Source organism: Oculina patagonica, chromosome 3, assembly GCF_052425735.1.
Source record: "Oculina patagonica isolate OP01 chromosome 3, crgOcupat, whole genome shotgun sequence".
Classification (NCBI taxonomy): Eukaryota; Metazoa; Cnidaria; class Anthozoa; order Scleractinia; family Oculinidae; genus Oculina; species Oculina patagonica.
The window spans coordinates 29,583,398-29,602,460 of record NC_135760.1 but is presented as its reverse complement, the minus strand read 5'-3'; the positions used below and the strand labels follow the sequence as shown (position 1 = coordinate 29,602,460).

Below are 19,063 nucleotides of genomic sequence, written 5' to 3'. Positions count from 1 at the left end.
AGTATAGCTTCATCAAGAGAATTGTATGTAAACAGCGTTCCTAAGATATCATCGCGCTTTTAAAGGTTTCATCAAACAGATTTAAAAGAAAATCTAAGTTTATTGTTTATTTATTTTAAAGAAATATAAAAGGCTAGACAATGCGAAATGGAGACATTAAAACCCTTGGGAAGCTGTAGCGTCATTGTTCTGATCAATAAAAGTCATTTTTCTACGCCATTTTTCAAGTCATTTTCAAAATTACATTCAGAAACCTTACAAATTAGAGTTTTTTTAAGGTTAAAAAAGCGAAAAAGTAAAAAAAAAAAAACAAGGATATTATGAACACACTTTCCTTTACGTCTTCTCCCTTCGGTTGTCATTAGTTTGACAGAGGAGGCATTCATGTTCAGTTCTTAACCTCCATTTACACACCGCACAGTAATTCTTGCACAATTCAAGGATATAACTCCTTTACTACATTTCACACAGCATATGCTCAGTTTTAAACCACATCTCACTCTTGCCTCTACGTCGATGCTCTAGTAATTCCAACTTGCTTTGTAGCAGACCATAGCATAGTTCTTATACATTTAAAGCTAGGCTCCTTTTGTTATATTCCAGTCTTCAAAACGCCTTGGATTGCATGGTATTGGTTTAAGACCATCCTTGTGTTCTCGCCCTTCTGCAAGTGCCACACAGACTTGGCAGTACATTTGGTACTTTGGCATCCAGTAGTCTCCAATAGCAGTTCCAGTAATATCTCCATATCCTTTCCACTTCCACTCTAGATATTTATTGTACTCAGTCTCATTAGTACTAAGATATTTCAGGTAATCTGCAAGAAGTTGTGGAGACTTAAAATCACGGACTTTGATGACTGAGTGATTAAGATATGGACCAGGCAGAAACTCATCAAGTTTGCTTGTAGCCATCACTACGGGAACTGAGCCAGCTTCCCATGCATGGTGTAGTTGAGCGTCAACAAAATAATCACAGTCTTGGTTAAAAAACACCAAGGTGAACTTGTATTGTCTGGCAAGTACAGATTTGGCATCTCTGAAATCTTTGCCTTTATCTTTACCATACCTACCAACCAGACCTTGTTTGTTCCTAAGACAGGCTCCATAAGAATCAACCTGTACAAATTTCATCAACTGCCTCATGTATTCCGTCCGCACCGGCTCACAATTTGACAATGCTGCCATGATGAGCCCAGTTTTGTTCTTAAAAGGAACTGGTGGTGTTAAATTCGGCAACAAAACTGAAGGATCAGGGAAGTCTGAATCCAAGCGATAACTTTTCAGCAAGTTGAATTTGGACATAAACGCAGCATCCTTTAATATTGGTGTGTGAATCGGGTTTTCTCGTATTTGCAGAATCCATGGCTTAGATTCTATGGGAGGATACGGCCTTGGATCTCTAGCATGGACAACAAAGCCATCTGCCTCTTTTGCTCGGGATATATCACTTGTTAGCTCACATGGTACTGGGCATTCACCTTTCGGCCATGTTAAATGTAGATCTAGCCGTCTGCCAAAAAACGTCGACCAATAAACAACAAGCCAAGTCTTTGTCTGGTTCTCGTATTTAAAGCTGCCTTTTTCTCTTTGTATCGTACTCGTGGCAGGTTTTTTAACCAATGAAATTTTATCTGAAAAGTTCACCTCGAGTAACCATAAAAGCACTGCCAAGAGTATAACACAAGGGAGAAACCTTATAGCGACCTCTTTTCCTGCCATTTATTATACTGCATATACGTGTCTGTCTCCTTATGTACCTGTTAAAATAACATGTTCATATTAGTCACATGGAGAATAATGAGTAGCACAGAGTCAGTTAACACGCTTGTGGACCATTCTCGTCCACAGAGCCGTCTGTCCCTTTTAGCCAGCGGGCCATACATTGACACAAGAAAAGGTGGTTCTGGGTACAAATGATTGGCTAGATTTTAACAATGGGAATGTGCTATCCAACCAATCAAATCAACTGTTTTAAATTCTTTTGTTAAAAACTAGCCAATCAAATCATGTGTCCCCAGTGCCATCTTTTCCTCGTACTAAGACCCCGCCGGTTAGGGGCAGGCGGCTCTGTGGTAGTGATGGCTCATTTTTTACACCACACAAGGCTAGTCTGTAATTTCCTTCTGACTAAGTTTTTGTCGCACTTGACAAAATTTATGGAAACCGCAATTTTAATTAATTTGGGGTCTGAATTGACGGTGTGCCGGTGATCGAAAATAATCTATAATCGCTCAAAAAATTTCAACGGGCTGACAATCCGCTATAATTGATCAGCATTGATGGCAGCTATATTATCTTTCATAGATTGCATAACAGCTTGCTTTATATATGAAGCAATCAACACACAGTGGTTTGTTACAACAAAAAAAAACTTCAGTTTTAGAAACATGAGCGAGTCTATGAGAACAACAAATGCTGTGAACACGGCGAGTGTTTCCAGCAAATTTCACTGTCACATTTTAGATTCTGACTTAAGTGAATCATGTGTTAGTGATCGGAAAGGACTCGCTAATTGAACCTCGACAGTCACGGAAGCAGTCTATAGATAAAAACAGGGGTGATAAGATTCATCAGGCTTCGATTAAAATAGCAATTAAAACAAAATATTTCCCGTTTTCGTAAACCAGTATCTCGGGTTGCAGACTGTGCAATTCAATTTATTATTATACCAATGTATTGGGAATAGTCTAATGGCATATTCACATTTATTAACAACTAACCATGGAATATTGCAATTCCTGAGTTTTGATTGGTTTACAGGTAATAGTATATGAGCTCATATCCATCACAAATATGGTAGGTGTACGCGTCAGTGAAAACAGCCGGGGCTTAAATATTGCAATTATTTCGGCGTTTTACAGTTATTCCACTCGCAACTCATATCCAACGCGCGCTCATGGAAGTTAAGTATACAACTGATGTGTACAAAAGGATGGCAAATGAATGCTTGTTTACATTAGATACGGTTATAACTTATCATGCAATACAGACGATAATTTGTCCGAGATGACTTATCAGTCCAAGACTGATAAGACGGAGCACAAATCCTCTATCACAAATGTGAAGGACGAATCCTAACACAAAAATAAAATAAAATAAGTGGCAAGGAATGCCTGTCAGACAAACAGTCGACGCAGCAGCTTCCTTAAGGCCGATTTACACGGTACGACTTTGTCGCATGCAACATCCTTACGACAGGCCTACAACATGACTTAGGAGTTGTAGGTTTGATTTACACGACACAATTCGTGTCGTAAGCTTGTCGTAAGCATATCGCAAGCATGTCGCATGCAGCAAAATCGTACCGTGTAAATCGGCCTTTATAATGCCAAAATAAATCAAATACGGTGGACGAATCCACCGCAAAAGAAGCCGCCTCGTCGTACGATTGACCACGTGGAATGGGCCATTCCATTTAATATCTGCACCCCCCCCCCCTATATAGGGTTTTGGTCTCACCCCCCTCGGAAATAACATTTGAAGACCCCTTCAGATTTTTTTGATCAAAGTGCCGACACATGCCCCCCCTTCAGAAAAATGAAAAGATCAAAGGCTCCGACATGGTTACCCCCTCAGAAATAACTGCTGGAGACCCCCCCTCCCCCTAGGATTTCCTTAACCCTCAATGAGGGGGGGGGGGTGCGGATATTAAATGGAATGGCCCAATGACATGACAAACACCAACGACAGGAATTTTATAAACCTCCAATAGATGACAAACAAGGCTCTCGATTTCAGAGCCAACAACCTCAGGACGTGCATCCACAAGATCGTTAGTCCCAATCTCGAGAAGCACAACATTAGGAGCAATCTGTTCAACCACGAGGAGGTCGAACGACCGAAGCTTTGCCACAGTACGTCCGCCAACACCGTGCAAATGAACAGTCGCAGTCCCCGTAAGGTAAAAACTACGAACAGCCCGGGGGTCAAACTGAGAACGTAAATCGTGTTTAAGACGCTTTACAAAAGAATGACCCAAAACAAGAACAGATGGAATAGCTGCCGCCATAATGATGAACGAACCAACGAGCTGCAATATTGCGAATCGTTCGTGTGTAAAAAAGTAAAATAATCACTATAAGCGACCTCCAACAACTGGAAAAGTGTTCGCAGCTCGTCGGAACCGTATACAATAAAAAAGACTGAATAAGCTTACCTCTTATAAGTCGAACGGGGAAAAAACACTCTTCACCCAGCAAATCAAAGAATTGAATGACGTGACAACAATCGACAGAGTGATACTGTAGTAACGCATGCCCCAAGAGGGGGTGACCTCTGATTAGTCCCATGACTCCTCAGCATATGCCCGGATGATGTCACGCAATCCGCAATGCAACAAAATAATTTACATGAGAATGGAAGGGAAAAAACATAAAAATCCTATTCGCAAGCAAATATTCCATATTTCGTACAGTTTGACGTTAGTTTTCGTTGTATGAGCAAATTAACTCTATTTACACGTGAGAGTTGACTGTAAGGGTTGGCATTCTTACACAACCTCGTTCCCAGGGTCTATTCTTACAGTGAAGAGAATGGGTGGATCGGAATCGAGGTAGGCGAGGGTAACGGGTGAATGTTCGTGGATATCCTGTCGTCGGATATAGTCCATTTCGCAGATACGGCAGCCATATTGATTTTGCCCCCAGGGCATCCTATAATGCTCATTGATATGATTTATTCTTTTATTGTGATAATTCTGTAATTACCATCATAAACACTCTATTAAATATTATAGGATGCCCTGGGGGAATAATCAACATGGCGACTGTATCTGCAAAATGGACTATGGAGAGGTAAAGATCGAGAAATGAAAATGATTGATGTCAATGCATTCAAGGGCGGGATGAAAAAGCAAACCAAAATGCAGCCCTTGAGTTCAATTACGTCATCTGCAACCGCATTTTAACGCAGCCACTTGGTCTCATAGAAACCAGAGTTCATATAACCTCTTGCTCCATAATACCTACAACTAGTTATATAAATACGTACATAGTCATGATGTTCTGTTCTTTTTGTGTCCGAAATTAAAGAGATTTAACAGTTATTCTCTTTGGAAATTCGTCAAATTAATAAACTGTACAATTCAGCACTATCATTTAGCAACTTTTTTTATTAACATGGTAAAGCCTTTAAACCTCAGTGTCAACATAACATATCGCCTTGCTGTTTGAAGTACGTTACTCAGAGAAATACATGGGAGAATCTGTTAAGATACTAAGACAACTTCTGTGATAGTTTTCTAGATTCTCATTACTAGTTACACACTGGTTTCATTGTGTGAAGAAATAAAGATCAACTGTGAAGCTTAAAGGGTTGAATTACACTACAGTAAGTTTTAATATTATTAACAATAAATAGATTTCATCACATAAATACTTTTACAAATAAAAACAGAACAAAGATATTAAAAAACTAAGCTTACATTATTTAAACTATTTAAAAATGGCTAGTATAAAACTCCATTCAAGTTAAAATTACATGTACAATGTCCTTCCTTGAAAACCACATATGATTATATCCTTTTCAATTTGTGAAATATTGAATAAAAAAATTCCAAGCACTGCCAAATTGAACTCTACATGGGGATGATTTTTTTTGGCATTTTTTAGAGGATTTTTTGAAAAGCCCAATTATTTCTCAAATGGGACAGTACATTGTCAAATTACGATTAACTTTGTTTGGGACAACAGACACTGCTACCTGGTAAATACTACAAAAAGGTGTAGGGATACCGGGATTATAAAAGCATGGGTGAAAGTATATGACAACAACAACAACAACAAACAACAACAACAACAACAACAACAAAAGTTTATTTGAACTGTAAAATTACAAAAAGAAATGTTTAAACAATATGAAACAAAAGCTCTTGATTTCCTGGTTACTGTACTACTTACTGGAAACCTTATTTAATAACTTCCACAAGATTGAAGTTATTTTCTAGGACAAAAAACTGAGTTGCTTTATGCTACTCAAATTGTATGTAACTGTACTCAGTTTGTCACCTGTGAAGGGCAGAAAAAAATTCTGAGTCCCCGATGGGAGTTGAAAGCCATGACCTGCACACTGTTTGGATACTCTAAACACTGAGCTATGGGGAGACTCACACTGAGCTAGGTGATTTACAAAAAAATGTGAAAAGCTGAATACAGCTACTACAGTATGACTGAGCCTAAATGTAGGGCATATCTCAAATGGGAATAGCACATGCATGGAGTGGCTATTCATCAACTGTTCTAGATCAAACTGGAAGTGGAAGTGTTGCTCTTTGTGGAGGAGGGAAACCAGAGAGACCCAAGAAAAACAAAAGGCACAAGGACAAGAACCAGCAACAAACTGACCCCAGGTCCAAGAATCCAACCAGGCCACAATGCTGGAAGGAAACCCCTTTTACTACTGAGCCATCTGTACTCCCCTGAATGATATGATCCAGTCACTTTCAATGCTGGAGCACCCATGAGGTAAAGAAACATTCTTTCACTTACCTCACAATAATGCTGTCATAGAGGGTAGCACCGTTGGTAGAAGGGGGATGGGGACATTGTGATCCCATTTTGAACACTGATTACTTGCACATTTACAACACAGATTCATCCTTTCACAAATGAACATGTCACTGTGCCTTTCAATAACATGCAAACACTGATGTTCATAACCCAACAAACGACTGCATTTTTTGCTGCTATCAATCATAATCATGGCAACAGCCAACAACCCTTGCAAACAGTTACAAACAAAATGGATCAAAATCTACCAATCACAACGGATGAATGTGACCTATTGAGCTGGTTGAAGTGAACTTCTGTTTCCAGAAAAGTCTGCTTTGATGATTGACAGCAGTGGAAAAGGTAACCATTGACTTGAGCAGAGTTTGCATGTCACTGAAAGGTGCAGTGACTTTTGCACAAAACAAGCTCAGAAATAGCCCCCATTACCTTTATTTCACATAGCACATAATTATGCTCATTTTCACCCCAAACCAACCTGTGCCACCGTGTTGCTGCACTAGTTACTTCCCTAATATTTGCTAATTACAAGAAAAAATGATAAGCTAGGCTCCTTTTGTTATATCCCAGTCTTCAAAACGCCTTGGATTGCATGGTATTGGTTTAAGACCTTCCTTGTGTTCTCGCCCTTCTGAAAGTGCCACACAGACTTGGCAATACATTTGGTACTTTGGCATCCAGTAATCTCCAATAGCAGTTCCAGTAATATCTCCATATCCTTTCCACTTCCATTCTAGATATTTATTATACTCAGTCTCATTGTTACTGAGATATTTAAGGTAATCAGCGAGAAGTTGTGGTGTTTTAAAGTCACGTACTTTGATGACTGAGTGATTAAGATATGGACCAGGCAGAAACTCATCAAGCTTGTCTGTAGCCATCACTACGGGAACTGAGCCAGCTTCCCATGCATGGTGTAGTTGAGCATCAACAAAATAATCACAGTCTTGGTTAAAAAACACCAAGGTGAACTTGTATTGTCTGGCCAGAATGGATTTGAGGTCCCTAAAATCTTTGCCTTTATCTTTACCATACCTACCAACCAGACCTTGTTTGTTCCTAAGACAGGCTCCATAAGAATCGACCTGTACAAATTTCATCAACTGCCTCATGTATTCTGTCCGCACCTGCTCACAATTTGACAGTGCTGCCATGATGAGCCCAGTTTTGTTCTTAAAAGGAACTGGTGGTGTTAAATTAGGCAGCAAAACTGAAGGATCAGGGAAGTCTGAATCCAAGCGATAACTTTTCAGCAAGTTGAATTTGGACATGAATGCAGCATCCTTTAATATTGGTGTATAAATTGGATTTTCTCGTATTTGCAGAATCCATGGCTTAGATTCTATGGGAGGATACGGCCTTGGATCTCTAGCATGGACAACAAAGCCATCTGCCTCTTTTGCTCGGGATATATCACTTGTTAGCTCACATGGTACTGGGCATTCACCTTTTGTCCACTTTTCATGTAGATTAAGCCTTCTTCCAAAAAACGTTGACCAGTAAACCACAAGCCAAGTCTTTGTGCTGCTCTCTGATCTGTTGAAATTGCCGCCATTTCCATTGTTTGCGCTGTTTTCTGATCTGTTGACATGGCTGACATTGCCATCATTTGTTAATGTACCTGGCATTTCCATTGTTTGTTGATGTGCATTTCTGATGGAAGGTTTCTTAATTGAGGCATGTTCTTCTGAAAAGTGGTCTACCTGAAGCTGCCATAATAGCACTGTCAAGAGTACAATGCAAGGTAGAAACAGAAACTTTAAAACAAATTCCTTTCTTGCCATTTTTGTAATGGGTTTACTGTATCCCAATGCCTTGTTACGCACCTGTTTAAAATAATATGTTTATATAAGTCATGTGCCAGGATAATGGTGAGCAAGATGGATGAGGATCATAAGGTAGGCAAATTAGGAATTGCATGTAAAGGTGACACCCAATCACGACCATAAATGATTTTTTTTCCATTTTGTACGTGTATGTAGAATGCTATATCAAATAAATGTAAATTTGTTTATCAGAGCACACTTAAAATAGAAGTTTGCCAGTGATTGATAAAAAATAAATTTGTTAAAAATTAAAACTCTCTATGATGCGAAAATATCAATGATACTTGATCCTAAAAAATAAACATTTATAGCATCAACCTTTTCCAAGTCAAGAACATTTTAGTTGCCAGGAAACAGCTAGAATTTCGGAACTGAAATTTATGTTAGTTGCCAGCCTGGCAACTACAAAAGGACTGCTTAAGAGCTTGAGCTGACTATCCTCTAGACCGGAGGGTGCAGAAACAATGCAAATCTTATGCTGCTGTTGTTGTGACAGTCTCAACAGATCGAGGTGGAGCAATGTGCATGAAAATCCAAAATGCAAAAATTATGTAGGTTGTGGCATCAGTGCTGCTGTGTTTGCAGCACATTTTGTTCTCATTGTGAATAACCCAGAATTTATTATTTTTTACAAGTATAGAATAAAGACTGTAATAAACAAATACCAATTTCCATCTGGAAAAATAAATTATCACTAGAAACACAAACTAAGGCCCCGATTGCACATGTAAATTGTTTCTAGAATCTGTCAACATGTGACATTTTCAAATGTGACCACTACTTTAAGCCCACACAAAACTTATGCAGATCACCAAAATTGCCAAGACACTGTCAAAGAGAATTTGTGGGGGCGTGTTTAAAACACGTAATGGCGAAATGTTGAAATAGCGAAAATTATGACGAAATGGCGAAATGATATTAAAAATAAGAGCCAAATTAAGTTAAATAATATTACCGCTCCATTGAAATCTGCATCTGATTTATTCGGTTCACACTGTAATAATAAATCATAAGGGGTAAACATAAGCTTCAGGGCCTGTTTACAAGCAGGTAGCGTAACCCTAGTGCTAGGGTTACCCTAGCAGGAGGGTTACCCTAGCGCTCCCACATTTCTTCTTTTTTTCATCGACGTGTTTACAAGGCAGCTAGGGTTACCCTAGCACTAGGGCTCTGCTAGGGATAACTCGCCTACCCGGGACAACTTTATTTTGGCTCCAAGAAGCTAAATATGTTTAAAAATACCGACAAAAACAGCGAATTGTGACCAAGAAACATCATGTTCATTCACAATATTATTTGTCGTATTTTTGCACTGGAACGGAATTATTTTCGAATAACAACTTCTTATGACAAAGTTTGTGGTAAAATGTTTGGCGTTGCATATGTGAGGTCATTCCATAATATAAGTATTTATAGTTTCTGCTTCAAACGCGTTCCAACTATAAAAAAATTGTGCTTGGGACATTAATGAGCTTGGAAATGGAAATATGATTTTACTGTCAAACTGATAAACTGCGTTTCAACTAAAACGAAAATCGGTTTTGGCACTAAGATTATTACCCGTTATATGCTATATTTACAAGGTTAACTGAAGCGTAACCGGTGTAAGTTGACCCGGGTAGTAGGGTTACCCTACCTGCAAATTCTTGTAAACCCGGGCTATCTTCTAACTGCTTGTAAACAAGCCCTAAGTTCGATTAAGTAATACTCACAAATTTTAATGTTTTTAATACTGGAACGAACTACAACCAAAGCAATTTAATCGTTCCAATCACAAATTTTCCATCACGGACCTTATAACTCCATTCTCTCCCTGTTATTGAGTTGCTGTTTGCCTAGGATATTTTTTATCAAAATGGCGGGATGACAGGAAGTTTCGCCTGAACAGTTCTTCCTTTTACATTTATTATGTGAACTAAATCCTTTTTTCGAATTGGAATTTCCATGTCCTTATCCGTTAACATAGAAGTTATAACTTCGTTTTCTGTTTTACAACCATGAAATGAAGATGTCGAAAAGGCGAGACAGCGGCGTTCACATGTCACCGCCTCACGTGCTTCAGTGAAATTTATCACTGTTTTTTTTAACTCATTTTTGTTCGCATATAAACAGCGACTTTGCTTGTCTCACTTTAGAACTGCAAATTATTCTTACTTCTTGAAAAGTACTACTTATATGCATACCCCTGATTATTAATGTCGGGATTTATTTACTTGTCCTTACATTGTGCTCAGAATAAATCGTGCAACAGATGCGGATTTCAGTGGAACGGTAATATCATTTAAGTTATTTTGGCTCTTATCTTTGATATCATTTCGCCATTTCGTGTTTTAAACACATCCTATTTGTGGGGTCTGCAAAACTCTTTACTTTTGGTAGTCTCAAAATATATCAGCAGAAACCCATAAGGGTTGAAACATGTAACTCCCTATGATTTGTATTGTACCTTGTGCAAGTCAAACTCCACCGAAAGCTTCAAAAGGGGCCTTAAACATTTTGTGGACAGCTTATCATTGTTTTTGTAAATATTGTGCATATTTTTGAATTGTAGATAGTTTTTAAACCTTGTTCTTTTCATGTATAGATTTTGTTACTGACTGTATTGCTTTACACATTTATATGTAAGCAATATGAGCACAGGAATATCGCCTTTTAAATAAAAGTGAAGTTTGAAATACTGCTAGAAGTAGAACAAAGGAAGCTACATCTAATCCAGTGCATCTGATCCAGTGCTTGGCTACTACTGCATTCTTCAATACTGTGATGGCTGGATTTTATGATGCTAACTCTTTTCCTCTTGAAAGGTGTTCCATTATTCTCAAATTTGCCTTCACTGGCGATTCCGATTTTCAAAAATCCTACTGCAGATGCTATAGATCCCAACCTGGCATTCTCAAGTTTTGATGCTGCTTCTACTGATCACCCATGCCAGCAGCAAGCACAGATTTGATGAGAAAAGAACAGCAAAAGGGAAAGCAGTAAGATTAGTGGACTGACTCAGAGCAAACAATACCAGTAACTCTTGGCTGCATGCCATTAATGGCTGCAAAGTTAAAATTTCAGAATGTATTTGCAACAAAAGTGCTTAAACATCAACAGGGTTTGAACTAACAGATCAGGTGAGAAATAAAAGATCAAAATATCTTTGATCAACAAATATTAAGGAGCTAGCTTTAGAGACCCAGTAACTCCAGGTAGACAGGAGGACACAGGAGACAGTCTGTGTTTATAAGAAGACCAATGCCTATCTATTGCTGTCAATGGGGAATATTGTCATACTACACCAGAAAGAAAAACAATGCCAAAGTGGATAGCAGTGTGATAACAAAGGGGAGAAAAAGGAGGAAACTGGCTACTCTAGAGTCAAAGAACAAAATGATAAGGGAAGGGAGCTGCCTTGATGTTGGCACTAAAACAACAGGTAATGACACATTCTATGATGGCAGCACAACATATACATGTAGGTGCCCTTTAGTGTCCATATTAAAGGGGATAGACAAAGGGAATCCACAGTTAGACTTGTATAATTCTCTGTACATACATGTGTAGCTCAATGCTCAAGTTCATAGCAACTACTGTAAAAACAGTCAGGATAAATAGAGTGTTCATACAATTTTTGATTTCATAATCATTAGTGTGGTGTCAACAATATTTTCCAGCATGACCAGTGCTTGAGGGAGGAAGCTGATTAACCCTTTTATCTTCTTTCACTTTCCAGTGCAAATATCATGTAGAACTACAGAGATTTCTTGTTGCACATTGTACACTGTATTACAAAATTTTCCTGAGCTATCTTAAAGGGACTATGTCACGGATTTTATCAGATTTTGAATAACCAAAATTTATATTTGTGTTGCAGGAATCTTAAAAATAATAGTCCATTTTTATTATAAAAAAATGCTAAACTAGACCACTGAAACCATAACTAGCATCTTTTACTGCGAATGGCTCAGATGAAAAAATCATGCATACTTCTGGGAAAACACATCATCAAATTAACAAATGGTAAACGTCACAGCGTGCACTATTGAGTTACAGATGCACGCGGGAGGTTGCTAAGCACGAAAGATGCGTAAGAGTCGCCCGAGGCGATAGCCGAGGGCGACTCTAGCTTCTTGAGTGCTTAGCAAACCTCCCAAGTGTATCTGTAACTCAATAGTGCACGCTGTGACGTTTACCATTTGTTTTATAGCACAACTTTTAGGCGATTTATTAAAGTTTCTTTGAGGTAAAGTGCGCGCGCTTATTTGAACAATTGCGTGTAGTGCTCGCGTAAACGCTGACGAAATCCTAAAAGAAAAATACAAACAAAACCAAGTTTTGAATTATTTCAAACTTGCATTATACCTCAAAGTCTTTCAGCATTGTGGAGAAATGGTTTTCTTATGTTTAGCTTTTCAAATTTTACAGGAAAATCGAGAAAACAAGTAAAAACTCGTGAAGTAGTGGCAATTTCTTGTGCCATGTCGCATCAGATCAGTGCGCGCGCTCAGGTTGAAGGCATACGTCAGCGTGCACCCATGGGCAAATAGTAGACGCTAAATTAACCAATCAGAACGCGCGCTTTACTTTAGTTGTGCTATAAAGCACATTGATTGACAACACCTTGAATGTCAAAATCGTGTTGCACGCCCGTAGGGAGGGGGTGCAATGGGTTCATCCACACCCCCCTCAAGCCTTGGAAATCCGCTCATTGTGAAAAAATTATCAAAATAAATAAATAAAGGGTAAATTTCTGTACTTCAACTATTTACATTCAATATGGTTCTTTAGATTGAAGGCTACAATTTGTAGATTTGTGTGGTATAAATTATTTTGGGTAATTTTGTCTGTAAAATGCCACGCATGGAACAAAGTGATTTCACCGTGAGCGAAGAACTTCTGGCGTCTAAAGATGCTTCTCAGCAAATCCCAGATTCAAATTATGAAAACATCGGAAGTAAGCTTAAATAAATTTTGTTAAGACATTGTTTTTAAGACTTTCTTTCAATCTAGGTGTAAATGTATACTAAAACATACAAAATGTAACATCTGTAAAAACTAGTAAGGTAAATCAAACTTGTCTCGTTCGAAACTATTGTCATTGCTACCTTCACTTTTACTTGCCTTGCATTCCAATAAACGGTCGTCAAAAGGCACGAAATGCTGTCTCAGATAACCTTTTTTTTCAAAATTTCTTGGGGGAGGATACCCCCAGACCCCCCTAAGGTCTTGCGCCTGCAGCGCTTGAGATTTTGCACCAAAGGCGTTCATGCGCACCCCCCATGCAAAATCCTGGTTATGGGCCTGTGTTGTTTGTACAGCAATGTTCTCCCTAGTTTTCAGCACAGTACTGGAAGTAAGAGAACTTTTGACACCTGGTGTTTAAATGGATATATTTACTGTCACTTACATGATGTATTACTTGAAAAATTGGCAGTTTTGTTTTGTCTTTGCTACAAATCGTTGAAGCACAATTTTGTGCCTCATTTGATGTGCCAACATAAATTTTATGTGGCTTTTTTTCCTCAAATTGCTGAATTCCCACAAAGCCATGCTTTAGAGTAAACCCTGTGATAACCACTAAAATGGTTTATGGTTGTTTTGATACAAAGTCGTTTCGATTCAAGTTGTTTCAATACAAGTCAAAGTGGATTCAATACACATGTAAAGTTGATTCCACACAAACTGAAGTCATTTCAATACAGAAGTAAACTCAAGAAAAAAATCAGTATACAGTGTTTTAGTATTCTTCTTTGATATGCTTGGTTATTTGTTGATTTCTATTCAACAAATTAGCTAAAATTCGCAGAAGCCACTTGAGTTTACCGACTTACACGATATTGTTTGATAGTATTTGTGCTTCTTGATTGTTGGCATAGCATGCAGTGGAGTTTTAGAACAAGTCTCAAATGTATTCATATAAATCTCTATTCCCGATAAATAAACTTAACCAAAACTTGGTCTCGTTTGCGTGTTCTCATTGTAGAGGAGGTTTAGGTACATATGTTTGATTCACCTGGAGGTATGGGTTTGGTTTATGTTTTATGTCTTCGAAGGTTTGTTTGGTCATGTATATATAGAGAGGATATTGCCAGGGTATTCCAGAAGAACATAAAATTCATATCATTCTTTGAGCCAACATGTGGTGCTCTTTTTATTATACTGGTGTAAACAAAAACTACAGAAGTGTCCAAAGCTCAAACCTTTAAATGTAAACTCTTGCACTTCCGCTGCTGGAATTTCTTAAATATCTTTTCTTTGGTCTACTTTGCAAGAAACTCCTTGAATTGTTTTGAGTTGTGTAAAGTTTCCTTCTTCATGTTTGTTTTTTGCTGCTCCTCAGTGAACGATTTTCAGCTGGCTTTAAGACATTTAGTTTTCTACCACACACCATCCCTCAACTGGCGATTGGCAAAGTTCGGCAGCCTCTCAGTCATACAATGATATCGAAAATACACCACTACGGCCCTGGATGTAACTCCATATGAATTTTATCAGTGGTCTACTTTCTGGTAAAACATTCACGTCTATAAAATAAATTATAGTATTCTGTTTTGAAACGACTTCAAGTAACTTGAGCTTGTATCAAATGACTTCACATGTGTATCGAATCAACTTTGACTTGTATTGAAATGACTTGTTTTGAAACAACTTTGTATCGAATTGACCGAAATCCACTAAAATATATTCGTGAAATGTCAAGTGGGGCTTTTTGCACAACAGATAGCCACAACAGATCTGTTCTTAAAAGGTTTTTAAAGTGGCTTTTTTGTGAATTCCGCCTAAGTCTTACTCACAATAATTTTGTGAAGATATTATAGTGACCACAGAAACATGCGTGCCTGGAACATATCTACTCAACAATGTTTAAAGTTGCCCTTTGTGATGATCGGTGTTCTGCTCTCATGAATAAACAATGGTTGCAAAACGCACATCTGGTATTTCCACGTGTGATTTTTAAGGTGCTCCCATATCTTTCCTGGGTATGCATGGTTACCTGTTATTTTTATTTAATATTTTGAAACTACATTCCAGTCACGAACAAGGAAGAATTCAGATACTTTTCATATTGATTTTCTATTCGAGCTGAGAGATTAGTTGCATTACCCAAAATTTGCATATTCTTTCTGAAATTGATGAAATTGATCCTTTTATTTCAAAAAAAATAATGCCTTTATTCCCGGAATTATAACGGAATCATTGCTCTACGTCAAATATCCATAGAAATCATTTATTCTATTTTAGCTTATTTTATATGGCAACGAAGATAAGCTTATGTCTTCAGTTTTGTATGCGCGCCGTTTACATCGTATCTTTCGTAATCTTTCATTCCTGAACGGGGAACGCGTGCAATTCCAGCTTGGTCGGAAGGGAAAGAAAACAATTGCTTCAAAGACTGCTTAGATTTATGTTTTGTCGATCTAAGATTATATATTTTCGATGAAACTGGACGACATCTCCCGGCACAATGTCGTGACCGCCGGCAGAGAACAACACACGCTCACAGAGGCAGGTAATGAACTGAACAAAAGGTGCAAGAAGTAATTACAGAACATGAAACAAAGCTGTAGACAACATGAGCTATCGAGGATCCTCTTTAAAAAAACAATAGCACTCACCTCAGGGCAATATTGTAGAGTTATCCATGCTTGATCGAAGAAAACACAAGACGTACCGACCTAGCCTTCGGCATGCAGCAGTTGTGTGTCAAAGTTGACACGTGACTATCGCGACCAATAAAACTTATCGAATCAAGTAGTCGGTTTCTTTGTTTTCAATGGTCGATTACCTGTCAGTCTGTGGTCGACGTGCGCAAATTTTACTGGAGAATCTCGCTATTATCCAAATGTATTCAGTGTATCTATTTGGTTTAGGAACAAGCTGGAGCTAAATATGTCAGAAAGCGTTTATCATCAAATACGGCCAAGAAATGTACCAGGATATAAAACGCACGTGCAGGGCTTTTATTCTGCTCATTAAACCTTTATTTTTGTTTGGTGATGTTTTCGTTCACGTTGTCATCATGGCTTTCTAAAGTTCTTTAATATTTCTGTGCAAACTTTAGGGATCTCCTAGAAGATTTTCCTGTCACATTCTCTTTTTTGCTCAAGAGTCACTCTTGTTGGTGTTTTGCCGAAGGTGTTTCAAGAGTCGGTGATCATAGTGCCAAAGTTCTTTTGTAGCTTGGCAGAGTCGTACACTCAGAAGAATTCTCTGGCTGTTCCAAAGATTGAGCCTCTCTATGGGTACCCACGGTCTTCGTTTTCTTCGCAACTTTTTGCAAATCTTCGTTTTCTTTAAACAGATCTTCGTTTTATCTTCGTTCGGTTTTTCCGTGGAATGTTGTCAAATGCCAACATTTAAAAATTACAGATATTTTCTGTAGTGTTTAGGAATTTTGACAATTTTATATCGGAGTGTTCAATTTGATCACGTGAATTTTGGTCAATTTCAGATCTTCGCTTCAATCTTGAGATCTTCGTTTTTTCCGCGGTGATCTTCGCGTCTTCGATTTCTTCGGAAATACCCATAGAGAGGCTCAAGATTTATTGCAACGACCGGTAATCATTTCAAAGGAGTGAGAAAGTCGGACAAGTTGTCGAGCACAAGAAAGGCATGAGAATTCAGAATAATTTTCTCCACGCCGCAAGCGTTATCCCAGCTTTTCAATTTCCGCAGCTAAAACCACACTTTCTTGTTTTTCAGCGTGTTGAATACGGAAACCACTGGCACTCGTTTGCCGTGAGGCGAGATCAGTAATTTCTTGAAGAAACGGCAAATCCAAGTGCGCGCGAACTTTATGAGAGCCGATGCATAATTTTTGACAGGTCTAATTACCTTTCTGACAGATTTGTTACAAGATACATTTATTAATTACAAGTGGGCGGATGGGCGGAATCAAACAAAGTCTTCAGGCTCCTCCTTGCAATCCTGCTGTATCGGTTCCAGTCGTGGTGTTGTCTCGCAAAGCCTATTTTCACGTAGTATGATCAGCCTTGCTTGCAGCTGTTTGTTATTTCATTTTACTGCTGATCAGATCTCTCAGTAGATCCTACGAATAGCAGCATTATCGTTCGCGGTCTAGGCTTTTATAGATTGTGCTCCTAAAAGTGGCATATTATGCTACTAGCAGTGCTCAAAATTTTGCCAAATTATGCAAAAATTATGCCAGAATTCCCAAATTATGCTTCTGATTTCCGAAATTATGCTCACAAAATGACGTAGATTCTATACATAGAGGTGCGCAATAACGACACCAAATTATGATATTTTTTAAATAAACTGTTGTTGTAAATTTATTTGTGTTTATGGCAGTTTATCACGGCCGTCAGCTGTCCAAATTAGCTGCTCGCATCTCTAAACCGTTTGTAAAATGCCTCCAACGACTTAACTATCACAATTGTATAGCTAAAACACGCATTGCAAGAACAAACTACCTAAATTTCATTTATTTCTGTAGAAAGTACACCATATTTACTACATTTTATGAATTTATGCTCCAAAAAGTGCTAAAAATTGCTAATTATGCCGTGGCAGTGCTCGTTTCACAAATTATGCTTTTTAGCTCCAATTATGCCAAAAATTATGCTAGCACAATCTATAAAAGCCTATCGCGGTCCCTTGCAGTTTTAGTCCTCCTCAGGCCTCGCTCTTCCGCTCGCTTCGCTCGTGTTACCCCACTCGCCTTGCTCGAGGAAACCCCACTCGGGAGCCTGTTCGCAGGCTACCGTTCGATGCTATGGAGTGGGGGTAGGGGATGAGCTCCCCACTATAAAAAGGGACGGGGATGCTCGTTGTCTCGCTTAGTAATGCAAATTTTTAAGGATACCGTAAATGATCTAATAAACGCTCACTCTCAAATAAACCCCCCGCCTAAGGTGTTTAAAAGTTTGTATTGGACGCCCCCGTAGTTCTAATAAACGCCTCGTGTCCTCCAAGAATCGCCTCAAAAACCAAAGCAACGCTCCAAGCTATAGAGTAAAATCACGCAATTTATTTAGTTTCTTGCTTGAATCGGACATAAGAGGGTCTCAATGGGGTTAACCGTTAGTCGTAAAACGGCCATAAATTTAGCGGTTAGACGTAAAAATTGGAAAATTTTAACCGTTTGCCGTAAAATATATTAACTGTAAAAAAAAAAAGGTCAGTAATTTGAAAATAAAACAGACTAGATCACTTCATCGTCCCAAAATGGTCCTAAGAACTAAAATATGTTTTTTAATAATGGAAATTAATTTTTAACTTTTAAAAACAATGGAAACTAATTTTAACTTCTGTTAACCGTGATGAAAATAAATTAACCGTTTGCCGTAAAAAAAAGTCAAAGTTTTCAAGTTTTAACCGTTAACCGTAAAAGCCACCACCTCAATGAGACCCTCTTTTCTTTCTTCTTTCTTCTACTGACGAGAAAAAGCCGTGGTGGAGGTTGCTGCAACCAGGGTGTTCTTTTCCGGCACGAACGACAAGTTCGTCGTACATTTTGCACCAAATGACATAATTCCAAAAGCTTTACAGTCGTAAAATGAATAAAATGTGTTATTGAGCTCTCACAGTTACTCTCCTCGTACTACGGAAAGCTAACCTGTGATCAGGCGCTTTTTTTTTCGCGGCGGGAGAGAAAAACCAATGACCTCCTGATCGCAAGTTACACAAATGACTGACTGCCTGGTAGCAAGAGATGCTTCAACTCAAATGGATGTAAATGTTAAAACTTTTAAATGTATAACAGTATTTGTAGAACGGTTCC

At 38.4% G+C, this 19,063-nt stretch overlaps 2 protein-coding genes across 2 annotated transcripts; both read right to left on the bottom strand.

Moving 5' to 3' along the window:
- Positions 1 to 80: 80 nt before the first annotated feature.
- On the bottom strand, positions 81 to 4,475 carry LOC144647448 (GDP-fucose protein O-fucosyltransferase 4-like). Its single transcript, XM_078507256.1, has 2 exons — positions 4,159 to 4,475; positions 81 to 1,759 (listed from the first exon to the last, which is right to left on the bottom strand). Exon 2 carries the CDS (start codon positions 1,719 to 1,721, stop codon positions 579 to 581), a length of 1,143 nt encoding a protein of 380 aa, XP_078363382.1. The 5' UTR covers positions 1,722 to 1,759; positions 4,159 to 4,475; the 3' UTR covers positions 81 to 578.
- Positions 4,476 to 5,092: 617 nt separating this feature from the next.
- LOC144647447 (GDP-fucose protein O-fucosyltransferase 4-like) lies at positions 5,093 to 16,048 on the bottom strand. The gene is made up of 2 exons (XM_078507255.1): positions 15,936 to 16,048; positions 5,093 to 8,334 (listed from the first exon to the last, which is right to left on the bottom strand). Exon 2 carries the CDS (start codon positions 8,290 to 8,292, stop codon positions 7,054 to 7,056), a length of 1,239 nt encoding a protein of 412 aa, XP_078363381.1. The 5' UTR covers positions 8,293 to 8,334; positions 15,936 to 16,048; the 3' UTR covers positions 5,093 to 7,053.
- Positions 16,049 to 19,063: the final 3,015 nt, after the last annotated feature.

What these genes read in the sequence shown, in the direction of transcription:
- LOC144647448 (XM_078507256.1), bottom strand. Translation starts at nt 1,721, where the DNA reads ATGGCAGGAAAAGAGGTCGCTATAAGGTTTCTCCCTTGTGTTATACTC.
- LOC144647447 (XM_078507255.1), bottom strand. Translation starts at nt 8,292, where the DNA reads ATGGCAAGAAAGGAATTTGTTTTAAAGTTTCTGTTTCTACCTTGCATT.